Raw genomic sequence first — 16,298 nt, 5'->3', positions numbered from 1 at the left:
GAATTGCTGGGGTGGGGCGCGGGTAGCAAGGGAGTTCTGCAGGCTTGTTTTTGTAAGGGGAACCTTATGTAGGAGAAACTCCCCTAGGTTGGAATAAGTGCCAATAAGCATGTTATTTGGCTACTCTCAGACCTAGGGTACCAGTTGTCCTCTCTTCTACAATTTGAAATTGTCATGCTTTGTATAATTAAAGTGTTGTATTTTGTTCCCGGTCACACTTTTGTAAAAATCAATGTACTCAAAAAGGTGATGCTGGTGACTCAGTACTTCAAGATGATTTCCAATGTTTATAACCTTGAGAAGATACAGACTTGAAATGGGAAGTGCCTGAGAGTTCTCTCTCCAAACCTTCCCTGCTACTGTAATGTGGCCTTAAGTGGAACATGGGACCTAGGAAAGGTCCATCCTGGACACAAGGGACAAAAACCACGAAATGTGGAAAGCCTGACTTGTAATCATTGATGCTTTTGAGGGAAGGTCTTGATTAAAGGGAGGGAATGTAAATATTAATAAAGATAAACTTCACTCAATGGAGTGGGGAAGCCAGAAGAAGAAGGAAGCTCACCTACCACTCACCACCAATTGGAGATGCGAACAGGAAGAGAGATAACTTGCAAGTAGATACCATTTTACTCCCCAGCAGGAGGAATAAAGGTTTTCTCCTCCCCCAGCAACAGCTCAGCCAATGAAAGGCCACTATACTTTAAACTCCCTAGTGTACGCCGATGGACTTTTTTTTTTTTTTTTTACAACAGCCCTACCAAATACCTCGGGCTTTCCCCTATAAAAGACCAGCGCTCTGCTTTGTTCTCCCCCTTGCCTGTGGCTTTGCTGTAGCCTGCATGTTTGGAATGGTAATTGTCTGCTATTCTTCAACCATTTTTGTTGGTAAAACAGCATAGTTTTATTTTTAAAGTTAACAACTCAGTTCTTTAGGAAACCATTAGGGGCACATTTCCTTAGCCACCCATTCCATATTCCCCACAGCAGACTGTCCTGGTTACTGCAGAATCAACATTATGGAAGTTGCCTGCCAACAGCAAGTCTCTGTCTCCTCCCCTAGCCCGACTTCCTCTTTCCCTTTAAGGCCCCCTCAGGACAAGAGGGGACTGGAGTTGTTTGCTGTGCTTTGGAGGGCAGTACAGCAGCCCCTGCTTTGCAGAAAGCTGCTGGTGGGCAGGTACTCACCCCGTCCCCTGCTGTGCCCTCTGTTTGGCCTGCAGGCTAGAGGCTGGTTCTTTCCCGAACACCAAGCTCCGTCCCCAGGGAGTCATGGCTACGTCCAGGGGCCGTCTCTATCTTTGGATGTACTTGGCTGCAGCGCTGGCATCTTTCCTGGCAGGATTTATGGTCGGTAAGTATGAACCCCTTCTCCCCAGTGCAGGGCTGGCACTTCACCCTATCGAGGCTGGGGAGGAAGGAGAGAAAGCAACCCTGGAGGCTGTGTGGGCTCCCTGAGCTCCCTGCGTGTGGCCAACTCCAGGGATTTCAGCCCAACTGGAAACCGAATGGAATGCATTTTGACCTTTTTAATGAAGTGTGACTGAAATTCAAATTCATTAAAGGTTCAGTGAGCTCAGGATGCTTGTCAGGAGCTGTTTGGTCAGAGCTATCATTCCCCACAGGCATGAAAAAGGTGGTTTCATTTACAAGCACTATTAATGAGTCAAAACTAGCAAATAATATGAACAGCAGTGCAAAAATTGCCCTTCCTTCATCATTTACTAAATAAATATTTGTGGAATATTTCTTGTGTGTCAGACGCTGTACTACAAACTAGATCACCCTAAGGAGAAAAAGAAAGTTAGAGTCCCATGCCTTGGTGTAGGAAAATGAAAAGAGTATCTCCTAAAACTAGTTTTAACCAACTCAAAATTACACTGCATAGCAGAATTTGAAGGATTTCTATACTTAATAGGAATATTTTTGTAAAGCTCACCTTGAGCTATTTCTGAAGTAAGGACAATTTTTGGGCTTCTAATTTTTGTAAAGTCAAAAGCAATTATATAAGTATATGGCAAGTATAGATGCATGAATTATCTCCCCTAGGCTGGTTTATTAAGCCTTTGAAAGAAACTACAACTTCACCGCCCTATCATCAAAGTACACGGTGGAAACTCATATCTGAGATGAAAGCTGAAAATATCAAATCATTTCTTCGGTAAGTTTGTTTTGATGTTTGGTCTTAAAAATGTTGAAAATATCTCAGAGCGAGAAGCATATTACAACTGGTTATATTCACCTGGGTAATCTTTATGTGAAATTATACCATCTCACATTAATTTATGTAGTTCAGAATGTCCCTTTTAACCACTCAGGGTAAAATGTATCTGAATGTTGCAAAAGTGGGTCTTGGGTCTTTCTTTAACTTCATGTACAGAAAAAGGATCTGGTTGCTTTTTAAAGAGATGTTTCAACTTCATGTAACTTTAGACAGCAACTGAATCTTGTTTCTCCCTTATGCCTGCTTTTAATCAGCAATTTTATTTGAAGGTCATTTTGTCAGGAAGACTTAGATGGTTGTAAACTCAGATTTAAAGGAGGGGAGATTAAAGTTTCAGACTGTCTGCCACAAATTAAACCTTTATGTCACATTGCAAATATAAGTAACACAAACTAGACAAAATGAGAGCAAAAGGATCAGTGCAAATCCACCATCCTCTAAGCATGAAAAAGCGTGACATTTCAGGGAAATGATAATGAACTCCTTAAAGGCAGTCACCATGATGTTTGTTTCTATATTCAGACTCTCTCAAAGGAGGGTCATTAAAAGAAACAAAAATAACAACAAACTCAGCTTTATTGAAGTATAATTTATGTAAAAGGAACTGCATCATATAAAACCTTAAGTTTGACAGTATTGACGGATATATAGTAGAGTCAGCAAACCAATTCTTGAGTCAGGATACAGAAATTTTACATCATGCCCTTTGCAGTTTATTCCTGTCATCACGTTTAGCCCTACGCATCAACTGATCAGTTTTATGTCATTGAGTTTCTCTGCATTTTTGAGAATTTTATATAAATGGAATCATACAATATGTACTATTCTGTGTCTGTTTTCTATCATTCAGCTAATAATTTTGGAATTCATCAAGGTTGTTGCACATATCAGTTTATTGCTTTTATTGCGGACTAGTATTCCATTGTATGGATATCTTGTAATGTGCAGTTGTTGGACTTTGGGGTTGTTTTTTATTTTTGATGATGATGAACAAAGCTGCTATGAACATGTGTTTATAAGTTTTTGTGTGGACATACATTTTCATTTCTCTTGGAATGGCTGTATTGGATGATAAGCATTATGTTTAGCTTTTTAAGAGAATGTCAAACAGATTTCAAAAGTGGTAACAGTTTTACACTCCTGTGCACTATGCATGAATGCACCAGCTGCAGCACATCCCGGTCAACACTTAGTTTTGTCTGTTGTTTTAGTTGATTTGCATCTTCAGTATAACGAGTGATGTTAAGCATCATCTCCTATGTTTATTGGACATTTGCACATTTCAAAAAGCATCTGTTCACATATTTTCCTATTTTATTTATTTATTTAAGATTTTATTTATTTGTTTGACAGACAGATCACAAGTAGCCAGAGAGGCAGGCAGAGAGAGAAAGAGGAAGGAAGCAGGCTTCCCGCTGAGCAGAGAGCCCAATGCGGGACTTGATCCCAGGACCCTGAGATCATGACCTGAGCAGAAGGCAGGGGCTTTAACCCAGGCACCCCCTATTTTCCTATTTTAAATTGTTTTCTTATTGAGTTGTAGGAGTTCTTTATTTATTCTGAGTACAATTCCTTTGTCGGACATGTATTATGAATATTTTATTCTGTTCTTTGGCTGGACTTTTTTGTTAGTGGAGTTTTTGAAGTGCAGAAATTTTTAATTTTGGTAAAGTCCAGTTGACCAAGTTTTGATTTTCTTTCTTTTTTTTTTTTTTTAAGATTTTATTTATTTATTTGCCAGAGAGAGAGAGCGAGCACACAAGCGGGAGGAGCGGCAGGCTGAGGGAGAAGCAGACTCCACACTGAGCCTGAGCGAGGAGAGTGATGTGGGACTTGATCCCAGGATCCTGGGATCATGACTTGAGCTGAAGGCAGACCCTTAACCAACTGAGCCACCCAGGCACCCCAATTTTTGTTTTTTTGTTTCATAGTCTATGTTCTATCTCACTTTGGCTATTAGAAGTATGAAGATTTCCTTCTATGTTTTCTTTTAGATTTTTTTTTTTTTAGAAGTTTTATAACTGTAGCTTGTATATTTAGGTCATTGGTCTACTTCAAGTTAATTTTTGTGTATGATATGGTATAAGAGTTGAAATATTCAATTATTTCTGCAACACTTGTTGAAAAACATTTATTTCCATATTTTATTGCCTTGGCATATTTGTCCAAAGTTACTTGACCATATATTTGTGGCCTGGTTTTGGATTTTTTTTTTTTTTTTTTTAAGATTTTATTTATTTATTTGACAGAGAGAAATCACAAGTAGACGGAGAGGCAGGCAGAGAGAGAGAGAGAGGGAAGCAGGCTCCCTGCCGAGCAGAGAGCCCAATGCGGGACTCGATCCCAGGACCCTGAGATCATGACCTGAGCCGAAGGCAGCGGCTTAACCCACTGAGCCACCCAGGCGCCCCTGGTTTTGGATTTTTATGTTTTCTTTTATTAATCCGTAGATCTCAACACTACATACTGCTGGCTAGTGTAGCTTAATAATAAATCTGAGAATCCAGTGGAGTTAATCCTATAAACTTTTATTCTCAAAATTTGCTTTGACTACTTTGGGCCATTTGTATTCTATATTAATTTTAGAATCATCTTCTGAATTCCTACAAAAAACCTGGAATTTTTAATAAACTCTTTTACTAAACTCTTTTACTCAACTCTATAGATAAATTTGGAAGACAAGTAACATCTTTAAAATATAGAGTCTGCCAGTCTCTTTTTTTATTTGTCATGGGGGGGTACTATAGTTTAACTTTTCAACCATGGAGGGACATTTATGATTAGTTTTTGGATATTATGATTAATGTTGCTATTCACATTTATGTACAGGTTTTACATAAGCATAGGTTTTCATTTCTGTGGCATAAATGCCCAAGGATTAAAAACTGCTAAGTTGTATGGTAAATACATTTTTAGTTTTAGAAGAGTTTGCCTGCTTTCCAGTATAGATGTATTGTTTAGTGTTTTCCATTGACATCATTATTTTTAATTTTACCCCTTCTCACAGGTGCATAGTGATACCTCATTATGGTTTTAAACTGTAGTCCCCTAATAATTAATGATATTGAACATCATTTTATGTGTTTATTCATCATTTGTATACTCTCTTCAGTGAAATGTCTGTTCATGTCTTTGACCTATTTTCTATTTGGATAGTTTTATTTGTTTTTTTTCCTCTTGAGATTTGAGAGTTCTTTATATTTTCTAGATAAGTCTTTTGTCAGCTTTGTGGTATTCAAATATTTTCCCCTCTCTGTTACTTGTCTCTTCATGTCTTTAACAGAGTTATTTGTAGATTAGAAGTTTTAAATTTTAATGAGGTCCAGTTTATTGCTTTTTCCTTTTATGGATCATGCATTTGGGTTCATATCTAAGAACGCTTAGACTAGATCTCTTTTCCCCTCTCTCCCCTCCACCCTGAAACTTTATAGTTTACATTTTACATGAATTTTATGATTCATTTAATTTTTGCATAAGACATAATGTGAGGCTGTGGTGCATTATTTTGCCTGTAGATGTCCAATTGCTTTGGCATTATTTGTTGAAAGGCTATTCTTCTATTTAATTGCTTTTCACCTTTGTCAAAGATCGGTTGGGCATATTTGTGTGAGTCTATTTCTGGCTTCTCTACTCTGCTCTGTTAATCTGTGTGTCTTCTCTCTGCATGTACCACATAGCCTTGATTGTTGAAACCATATAGTAAGGCTTAGTAATGTGTAGAATGATTCCTCTCATCTTGTTTTTCTAAACAATTGTTTTAGCTATTCCATATCCTTTTCCTTTTCATATAAAATATAGACTTAGAAAGGTGCTTTCTCATACTGCTGACTGCCTGTGTTTACCATGGCATATGTTCTTTTCCGGGGAATCATGTTGTGAATATTGTATTTAAACACAATTTTTAAAATGGAATACCTAGAAATTGATATCATTAGCTTTTTAAAAAATCTTTGAGGTAAAAATGATAATACCTAAAGGATGAGTGATGCATCTAGAATAGTACTGAGGCATATTGTCTGAATATAGTCTTTAATTCCCACTTGTATCTTATTTTCATTGTAGTTCTTTTACAAAGCTCCCTCATCTGGCAGGAACAGAACAAAATTTACTTCTTGCCAAGAAAATCCAAACCCAGTGGAAGAAATTTGGACTGGATTCAGCCAAGTTGGTTCATTATGATGTTCTCCTATCCTACCCTAATGAGACAAATGCCAACTATATATCAATCATGGATGAACATGGAATTGAGGTGATGTGCAATTGTTGGTACTTATTGTGGTTTATAATCCCTGTTGTTCATGTGAATTGGGATGTAGAGTCAAGTAAAAATAGAAATTGGCTAATAGTGCAGTGGAGCTCATATTTTTTGGAAAATTGATAAGTTGCAAACTAATGATTCAGTGTCTACTATATATTAGGCACAGTACTAAGTTTTAAAGATGGAATGAAGCCTAGGAACAGGATTCTTTTCGCATTAAGTAAGTCAAGGCAGTTGTTGGAACACATCATTTTAAATCAATATGGTGAGTGTTATGAAGAATATGTTTTGGGATCTTTACACAGAAAAGATTCACTTAGCACAGTCTGGGACATAGAGAAGGTTTCCTGAAAGAAACCTTTCTGATACGAGAGTCATGAAAGATCCTAAGGAGTTAACCACATGAAAAAGCAAAGTAGGGGGCTAGCACTTGGCTGGCTCAGTTGGTTAAGCCTCTGCCTTTGGCTCAGGTCCTGATCTCAGGTTCCTGCTTTCCCGCCTCTCTCTGCCTGTCTTGCCTCCTTATGATCTCTCTGTGTCAAATAAATAAATCTTAAAAAAAAGAAAAAGCTAAGTAGAAGAATCCAGGCAGAAGAGAAAATAATGGCAAAGGTTTGGAGACCCATAACTAACTTAGTATTACTGGGGAACTTAAAAATTTTCTGTATTTCAAAACTGTAAAGTACACTTTGGGCCACAGTAGGAGATAAACCAGTATATATATTTTGGGGGCAGGTCACAGAATGGCTTATACATTGTCCTAAGGGGCTTAGAATTCAGCTTCAGTCAATGGAAACCATTGACAAGTTCTAAGCAATGGAAGGATGTGACAAGAGAGGCATTACTTAGATAGTTTGGGTCATCTGCAGGTTAGACCTTGATAGACAAGGAGTTCAAATTGGAGTCTTATGAAAACAGTCCGGGTAAAAGATGATGAAGCCCTGAATCAGGATGTTAGTAGAAATGAGGAAGAGGGATGATCTAAGTAATAGTTAGGTGGCAATACTAGTGGAAATTCATTCGTGATTGCCTGGAGTAAGGAGATGAAGACAGAGTTCAGGATGACTCTGAAGTATCTGTGGCATGGGCGGCTGGCTAGTGATGCTACTAGTAATAGCAAGGAAAGCCAAAAAGCAACAGGCCGGGGTGAGGGATGAGAAATTCAAAGTCGGACGTGTTGAGTCTGGACATCCAAGCTGAAATAATCATCCGGCCCTTGTGTTGGTGGAGATGTCCATATATAAATGTACATAAATATACATATCTGGAAAGGTGGACATTATAAGTGTACGGACTATGGATAAAATTTGGGGAGTCAGTGAAATCTGATGACAAGAGAGTATAAAATGAGGCAGATCATAGACTGGGGATAAAACACAGGAAATATTTAAATGCATTTGAAAGAAAAGGGGTCCAACAAAGAAAGTTGAAAAGGAATCATTGGAAAAAGAGGAAAATCCTGGGGGTGCCACCTTCACAGCCCTGTTTTTATATGGTAACTCCTAGTCACCTGAGATTGCGTGCATTTGTTGAAGTTGCTACCGCTTTGAAAGCGGTAAGAACAATAAAGCTCTTGCTCATTGTTGCCAGTGGAATTTACCTGATCAGTTACTGAACCTACTGTCAGAATGTTTAATCTTAAGTGTACACTTGGGGGCATTATTCTTTAATAAAAATCAGGAATATTTTTTTCCAACTTCATGTATTTCATGTATTTTTGATTCATGTATTTTTGCTAGGTTTTCAATACCTCCTACCTTGAGCCGCCACCTGATGGATATGAGAATGTTACAAATATTGTTCCACCATATAACGCTTTCTCAGCCCAAGGCATGCCAGAGGTAAAAGGACTTTTTACTCAACTCTTTAAGCCTTCTTTTGTTATTTAAAGCATCTGTAAAGGACTAGAACAAAGGAGATTAGGTAAATCATACTTGCTGATCCATACTTAAAGATTCAGTGCTATGAACACACTTTCTAAAAATAATTTAAGGGGTGCCTGGGTGGCTCAGTGGGTTAAAGCCTCTCTGCCTTCGGCTCAGGTCATGATCTCAGGGTCCTAGGATCAAGCCCTGCATCGCATCGGGCTCTCTGCTCAGCAGGGAGCCTGCTTCCTCCTCTCTCTCTGCCTGCCTCTCTGCCTATTTGTGATCTCCGTCTGTCAAATAAATAAATAAAATCTTTAAAAAATAATAATTTAAGAATAAGAAAAAACAAATACATAAAAATCGTAGCCTTGTGAAGCAGATGCCGCTGTGAAATAACAACCTGCTGAACACATCTTTAATTTGGTAATGTCAGTAGATGTTTCCACAAGCTCTTTTCCTTTGTTCATAGTCTGATTTTGTTACAGGTTTATAGATCTTACCACACAAGTGGTATTTAAAAATGAAACATGGGATTTCTTTTTTCTTTTAAAAATCTCCTTTGTTTCACCTACCACCCACCTTTCTCCCTTCTGGCAATCCTCTGTTTGTTCTCTGTATTTTGAAGTCTGTTTATTTAGATTCAGCATGTAAGTAAAATCATATTTGTCTTTCTCTGACTGACTTCTCTTAGCATAATATCCTTTAGGTCTATCCATGTAGTTGCAAATGGCAAGATCTCATTCTTTTTTATGGGTAAGTATGTGCACATGTACACAACCCAGTTCTTCCTTATCCGTCAATAGACACTTTGGTAAAGAATGATGCAGTAAACATTAGGGTGCCTATATATTTTTTGAATTAGTGTTTTTGCATTCTGTGGGTAAGTACCCAGTAGCAGAATTACTGGATCCTATGGTATTTCTATTTTTAAGTTTTTGAGGAACTTCCACACTGTTTTCTACAGTGATCACACCAATTTACATTTCCACTAACATAATGCAAGGATTTTTTCTTCTCTACATCTTTGCCAGCACCTGTTATTTCTTGTCTTTTAGATACAAGCCATTCTGACCCATGTGAGGTGATATTTAATTGTGATTTTGATTTGTGTTTCCTTGATGATTACTAATGTCGAGACTGTTTTCATGTGTCTGTAGCCCATCTGTATATGTTCTTTAGAAAATTGTTCATTTCAGTCTTTTGCCTATTTTAAACAGATTAGGGGTGTATATATGTATTTTCTGGTATTGGGCTATTTGAGGTCTTTATATAGTTTGGATATTAATCCCTTATTGGATATATCATTTGCAACTATCTTTCCCCTCTTTAGTTATGTTTGTGGTTTTCTTTACTATGTGAAATCTTTTTATTTTGCTGAAGTCCCAATTGTTTATTTTTGCTTTTGTTTCCCTTGCCCAAGGAGACATATCTAGAAAAAATGTTGTTAAGGCTGATATCAAAGAAATTACTCCCCTGTGTTTTCTTTTAGGGGTTTTTATGGCTTCAGGACTCCTCTTTAGGGCTTTAATCCATGTTTATTTCTGTGGCTGGTGTAAGAAAGTATCTTGATTTCATTCTTTCACATTCAGCTGTCCAATTTTCCTAGTATGATTTATTGTAGAGACTGTCTTTTCCTCACTGTATTTTCTTTCCTCCTTTGTCATAGATTAATTGATTGTGTAAGTGTGGGCTTACTTATGGACATGTTCTGGTCCACTGATCTAGGTCTGTTGTCATGCCAGTACTATGCTGCTTTGATGACTAGAGCTTTGTAGTCTGTCTTGAAACTGGGATTGTGATAACCTCCAGCTTTGTTCTTTCTCATGCTTCCTTTGGCTTCGGTGGTTCCATACACATTTTAGTATCATTTTTCAAAGTCCTATGACAAAGGCTGTTGGTATTTTGATAGGGATTGTGTGGAATCTGTAGATTGCTTTGGGTGGTATGGACACTTTAATGATATTAAATAAATTCCACTCTGTGAGCATGGCATATTTATTTATTTATTTATTTATGTCTTCTTCAATTTCTTTTATCAGTATTTTATAATACAGGTCTTTCAGCTCCTTGGTTAAGTTATTCCTAGGCATTTTATTATTATTTTATGATTGTTTAAAACACAGCTGGGATTTTTAAATGATCTCTATTTCCTTTGGTTCCGTACCTGCTGATAATCTCTTCAAAACAGAACACACTGTTTAAAGTGTTACATACTGGCATTTTTTTCTACCTTTTGAAGTATTGAAATATTTTCTAAAAACATACAGAATTAGCACATACCAGTTTTTTAGGCCCAATCTAGGAAAGATAATTTTTGATGATGTGGTATTGTGGATCAAACTTATTCATTGGTTTTCCTTTTAATTATAGCAGTAACCTATATATTTTTAAATTTTTTCTTTTCCTTATAGGGAGATCTTATATATGTGAACTATGCTCGTACTGAAGATTTTTTCAAACTGGAGAGAGAGATGAACATCAATTGCAGTGGAAAGATTGTTATTGCAAGATATGGAAAAATCTTCAGAGGAAATAAAGTATTGTATCACCTCCTTTTCTAGAGAGAAGAGGATTTTGTATATCCTCTAAATGTAAATGATCAGCTTGCATCATGTTTTCCAGAATTACCTCAATTTATATGTATTTAAAAAATCTTCCTATTGGCCATGGTTGCATGGGAAATCTTGCTGATGTTGTTTTAAGATTTTATTTATTTATTTGACAGAGAGAAATCATAAGTAGGCAGAGAGGCAGGCAGAGAGAGGAAGGGAAGCAGGCTCCCCGCTGAGCAGAGAGCCGATAAGGGGCTCAATCCCAGGACTCTGGGACCATGACCCAGGAAATCTTGTTTTTATGTTACCTCATACATCTAGAAAGGGAAATTACTTTTATTACAGCAACAAAATTTGCTTTTTAAATTTTTTTGAGGGAAATTTTATGTAAACTGAAAATGAAAGCTCCCCTACATGACCCATTTTATTTTCCCACATGTGATCAATCTTCACAGCTTTTCTTAGACCCAATTCTGTGACATATGAATATAAATATCTTTTTTATATGCTGATTTTACAAATATTATACATTTTTTACAAAGATGCCATCATATACTATATTTAACTTTATTTTCTCACTCAGCAATAATATATAGGTACTCCTCCACATCAAAACACTGAGTGTTGTATAATGTGTGATTAAGACTAGAGGACTCTAGATTAGATCCATACACCATAGATTCTGGTCTAGTCTAGGCTCCCTGTTCTATTGATCTTTTACTGTGAGCAAGTTACTTATCTTTCTTTGTCAGTGTTTCCTTATACATAAAGTGGGAATGCTAATAATAGCACTGATCTCCTAGAATCCTTATAAAGATTAAATGACTTTATGTTTGGAAGCACTTATGATAGTGCCTGGTACTTAATTGGTAGTTAATTCTATAGAGGTGCTTCCTAAGTAAATATGTTGTTATTTTGGATGGGTGCATAATACTTTGTAGAAGTGATAAGCAGTGTAACCATTCCTATGTTGACAGATGCTTGGCTTGAATTTATTACTATTAAAAATAATTCCATTGTGAACATCTTTGTCCATACCCACTTGAATATTTATATGAAGATTTTTGTAGTATGGATTCCTAGCAATTTAATAGCCAAGTCAACATGTATATTCTTTCAAAATTTTGGAAGGCATCATCTAATTGCCCTTCAAAAAAGTTGTGACAGATTGTTCTCCCATTCATATTGTAGAATGTTTTCTGAATATTGAAGTGTGTTTTAGTTAGCCAAAACTGATTGTTATCTATCTTTCACTACAATATTTCTGGTAATGGAGACTTCAGAATCTTGCTGGAAAGATTTTCCTATTTGTGGTTAGTTTACATTGTTAGAAAATGTTTACAAAATACAGTCAGCAATTTTTCACACACTCTGTATAGAACTTTAAATTAGTTTAGTTCTACAAGTATTTCTGTGCTGTGCCAGACTTTGGAGGGTGGGTAGTTAAAAGTGAACAAGACATGGTCCCTTTTCTAAAAACATCCTCAGTCTAGCAAGAGAGAAAGTTACCTTAAAGGTATTTTAAAATACAATGATCCATCCTATCACAGAAATATGTACAAAATAGAAGAGGTAGAAAGAAGGGAGTCATTAATTTTGCAGTTTTGGCCAAAATAGGAATGTTTCACAGAAGAGAGAGGAGCTTGCTTGGAGTTGTTCAAATAAATGAGAGCTCTTAGTTCCCCCAGGAGAGAAACTGTAATTAAGGCATAAAGAACTGAATGTGTAGCAGCATCATAAAAAGCAGTGTCTCCAATTCCTTACATTATTAAATTGATTTTCTCTTAGACGAATTAATCATCTGCCAGTTCTCCATTATGGATTGCACATTGCCCCTGCAGGTTAAAAATGCCATGTTAGCAGGAGCCATAGGAATCATCTTGTACTCAGATCCAGCGGACTACTTTGCCCCTGCAGTACAGCCTTATCCTAAAGGATGGAACCTTCCTGGAACTGCAGTGCAGAGAGGGAATGTGTTAAATTTGAATGGCGCTGGTGACCCACTCACTCCAGGCTATCCGGCTAAAGGTAAGCATGAATGGGCCTGCCCTGGTTCACCCATTTTTGCAAAAATACTACTTGCCCTTAGTGAAGGCCTAAAAGTGAACATCTATTGAATAACCTTCAAACTGCATACAGTTACAATATTTTGGATTACTATGGCTAAGAATTAAAAAAACATTTCCCATGTATTACTTTTGTTTCACATTTTCATGAGGTGTGCACATGGAGGGGGAAGCGTCAGTTGAATTTCTCTCTACTTTTAGCAGAGGTACAGAAACACAGACCCCCATACCCAAAGTAATACTACTTTTACCAAACTAGAACTTTGGTTTTCTGAATTGCTTGGTGATACTATCCTTCTCTAGCTATCATACATTTGTATTATTATTATTTTTTTGAATACCTGTCAGTTTTGGGGTGTTGTCAAAACTTTTCACATTTCACATGTTAAAACGTCTGTGTAACTGCCTTCACAATTAAGATAATGAACCTATCCATTACCCAAAAGTTTTCACTCTCTCTAATGCTTTCCTCCAAACCCTTCCTACCCACTTCCTGCCCGTCCCTAGGCAACTACTGATCTACATTCTGTCGGTTTAATTGTTTTGAGATCCATCCATGTTGCTGTCTGTGTCAGTAGTTGATTCCTTTTTATGCCAAGTATTTCCTTGAATGGAGACACTGCAGTTTGTTTATTTACTTGTTGATGGACATTTGGATCGTTTTTTTTAGTTTGGGGACTCATATATAAACCTCTATAACAGTTGTATACAAGCCTTCATATTTACATATGCTTTTATTTCTTCTGGGTAAATATATAGAAATTTGAATGACAGGATAATATGAGAGATGCGTATTTAAATTTCAGAGGGATTTTCAAATTGTTTTCCCAAGTGGTTGTACCATTTTACATTCTAGCAGCAGTGCAGGAGTGTTGCACTTGCTGTATCCTTGCTACCTTTAGTTTGGTCAGTCGTTTTCATTTTACATTCTAATAGGTATGCTAAACCTCCAAGTTACATTTTTTTCAAAGTTTTGGGGGCTATTCTAGGTCCTTTCCATGTGAATTTTAGAACCAGTTTATTAATTTCCACTGAAAAGTTTTCTGGGAATTTGATTGAGACTGAATTAAATCTGTACGTCAATTTGGGGAGAACCGACATCTTAAAAAAATAATATTTTGATCTGTGCACGTGGCACGATTCTGTTTACTTAGATACTCTTTATCTCTGCCTGTTTGCAGTTTCACTGTATGGACTGTGCACATCTTTCTCATTTACCCATATGTGTTTCCTACTTGTATGCTTTTTAATAATATATTTGAAATTTCTATTTCCCTATGTTCAGTGCTAGTAAGTAGAAATAATTTGTAGAAGAAATACATCAATCTTGTATCCTGCGAACTTGCTGAACTTACTAAATAGTTCTAGTAGGTTTCTATAGATACCATCAGTTTTTACATAGACGACCATGTTTTCTGCAAGTATGTTTTTTTTCCCCAGTCTGGAGGCCTTTTACTTTTTAAAATGTGTTTGCCTTGGTATACTGTATTTCTTATACATTCCTGGAAAAAGGTGTTAGCAGAGATGTCCTGACCTTGTTCCTGCCTCAAGAAGAAAAAATCCAGTCTTGGGCTATAGGTTTTATTTTAGATTCTTTTTGTCAGATTGGGGGAGTTTACTTCTAATGGACTAAGAGCTTTTGTTTTAGCACATTTATCTAGGACTGTATAATGAATTTTGTCAAATGCTTTTACTGAGTCTTGAGATGATAGTAAGTTGTTATGTTACTTTCATTAAATTATACTAATAGATTTTTGGACATTAACCCAACCCTCCCAACCTAGGATAAACTCTACTTGGTCATAATGCACTATCCTTTCACGTGCTTTGGTATATTGTTGAGTTTAAAATTTTGTTAAGCGTATCTCCTTTTATTCATGAAGGATATTGGCCTGTAGATTGATTTTCTTGTACATGTTGGTCTTATTTTGGTATCAGAGTAATGTTGGCCTTATGCGCTGAGTTGGAAACTATTTCATCTTCATTGTTTTGTAAGAGTTTCGAGAGATTTTGGCCTATAAACATTTGGTAGAATTCCCTAGAAAATCTTGGCCTGCAATTTTGTTTGTAGGCATGTTTTTAACTACAAATTCCATTTTAAAACAGGTATGTGGCTATTTAGGTTGCCCATTTATTGTTGAGTGAACTTCAGTAGTTTATGTCTTCAACATATTTAGTCCATTTCATCCAAGTTAAACTTGATAGACTTGTTCATAATATTCTCTTGCTGTGTGTGTGCGGGTGTGTGTGCATACACACGTGCATGTGCAGGCACGAGAATGAGATTCTCTTCTTTATTCCTGGTCATGGCAACTTTTCTCCCTCCCTCCCTTCCTTCCTTCCCCTAAACTGTCTTGCTGAAGATTTATGAGTTTTATTGATCTTCTCAAAGAATCTGCTTGGATTTTATTCATAATTGCTACCATTTTTCTGTTTCCTATTTCTTATATTTCTGCTCTGATCTTTATTATGTTCTTTCCCTGCTTATTTCTGCTTCATTTCTGGAACCTTGCTGTCATTTGATTGGAATCTTTCTTTGTTTCTAAGCTAGGTGTTTTAGTGCTATACAACTATTTTGGCTGAAAGCCAAAGTCCCAATGAGGTTGTAATTCTGACAGTACTTTTTAGTCTTCCTTTAAAGAGAATGTTGTATTACCATTTGAATAAGATCTTTATTATTCCCAAGATCTAATAAATTCCCCCCCCCCTTTTTTTTTTCAGTTATACCTAGTTTCAAAATTTGGGACATAATTTCCAGGCAACTAGTTAACTAAAGCTTCCCTAAGGATTCAAGAGATCCCTGAAGAAATAAAATATTCTTGTAAAATTCAAGAGATTTACATGCCATGTCAAAACAAATTTGGAAATTTATAATCCCCACAGTTGATTTTACATTAAAATTTGAATGATTTAATTTCTTACTGTTGAATTAAATAGGTCATATTAGATAAAACAATCAGTGGGTTTGGGGGAATTTTAAATTTTGATATAATTTCAAACATGTAGTAAATCTGATATAATTTTAACCATGTAGTAAATATAGTAATAAAAGACATTTCTTTATACCCCTTGCCCAGATTTTTCAGATGTTTTCATTTTATACAATTTCTGCAGAGTACACCTTTAGACTTGATGTCAAAGAAGGAGTGGGAATTCCCAAGATCCCTGTGCATCCTATTGGGTATAATGATGCAGAAATATTACTACGGTATGATTTTCTAATTGGATATGATATTTAAGATGTTTTATACTAATGTGTCTATTTTCTTGTCTAAAACCAATGTAATCTAATTATGTTAAAAGTAAAGTCTGGTTGTATACCTGAAACCG

The 16,298-nt window shown here is 36.4% G+C and overlaps 1 protein-coding gene across 1 annotated transcript in view; it reads left to right on the top strand.

Annotated features, from left to right (window-relative positions):
* The first annotated feature begins 1,043 nt into the window (after positions 1-1,043).
* The window catches only part of NAALAD2 (N-acetylated alpha-linked acidic dipeptidase 2), a 48,568-nt gene continuing 33,313 nt past the window's right edge, over positions 1,044-16,298 (top strand). The window contains exons 1-7 of the mRNA XM_082684396.1: positions 1,044-1,354; positions 2,050-2,161; positions 6,287-6,473; positions 8,222-8,323; positions 10,762-10,887; positions 12,744-12,930; positions 16,083-16,176. Coding sequence (XP_082540522.1) covers positions 1,273-1,354; positions 2,050-2,161; positions 6,287-6,473; positions 8,222-8,323; positions 10,762-10,887; positions 12,744-12,930; positions 16,083-16,176 — 890 coding nt within the window. The 5' untranslated portion in view covers positions 1,044-1,272. The remainder of the gene's footprint in view (positions 1,355-2,049; positions 2,162-6,286; positions 6,474-8,221; positions 8,324-10,761; positions 10,888-12,743; positions 12,931-16,082; positions 16,177-16,298) is intronic.

This window comes from Mustela nivalis (genome assembly GCF_964662115.1).
Source record: "Mustela nivalis genome assembly, chromosome: 9".
Lineage (NCBI taxonomy): Eukaryota > Metazoa > Chordata > Mammalia > Carnivora > Mustelidae > Mustela > Mustela nivalis.
Note: the sequence above shows the minus strand (reverse complement) of the source record. Positions and strands in the feature narration are given on the sequence as shown.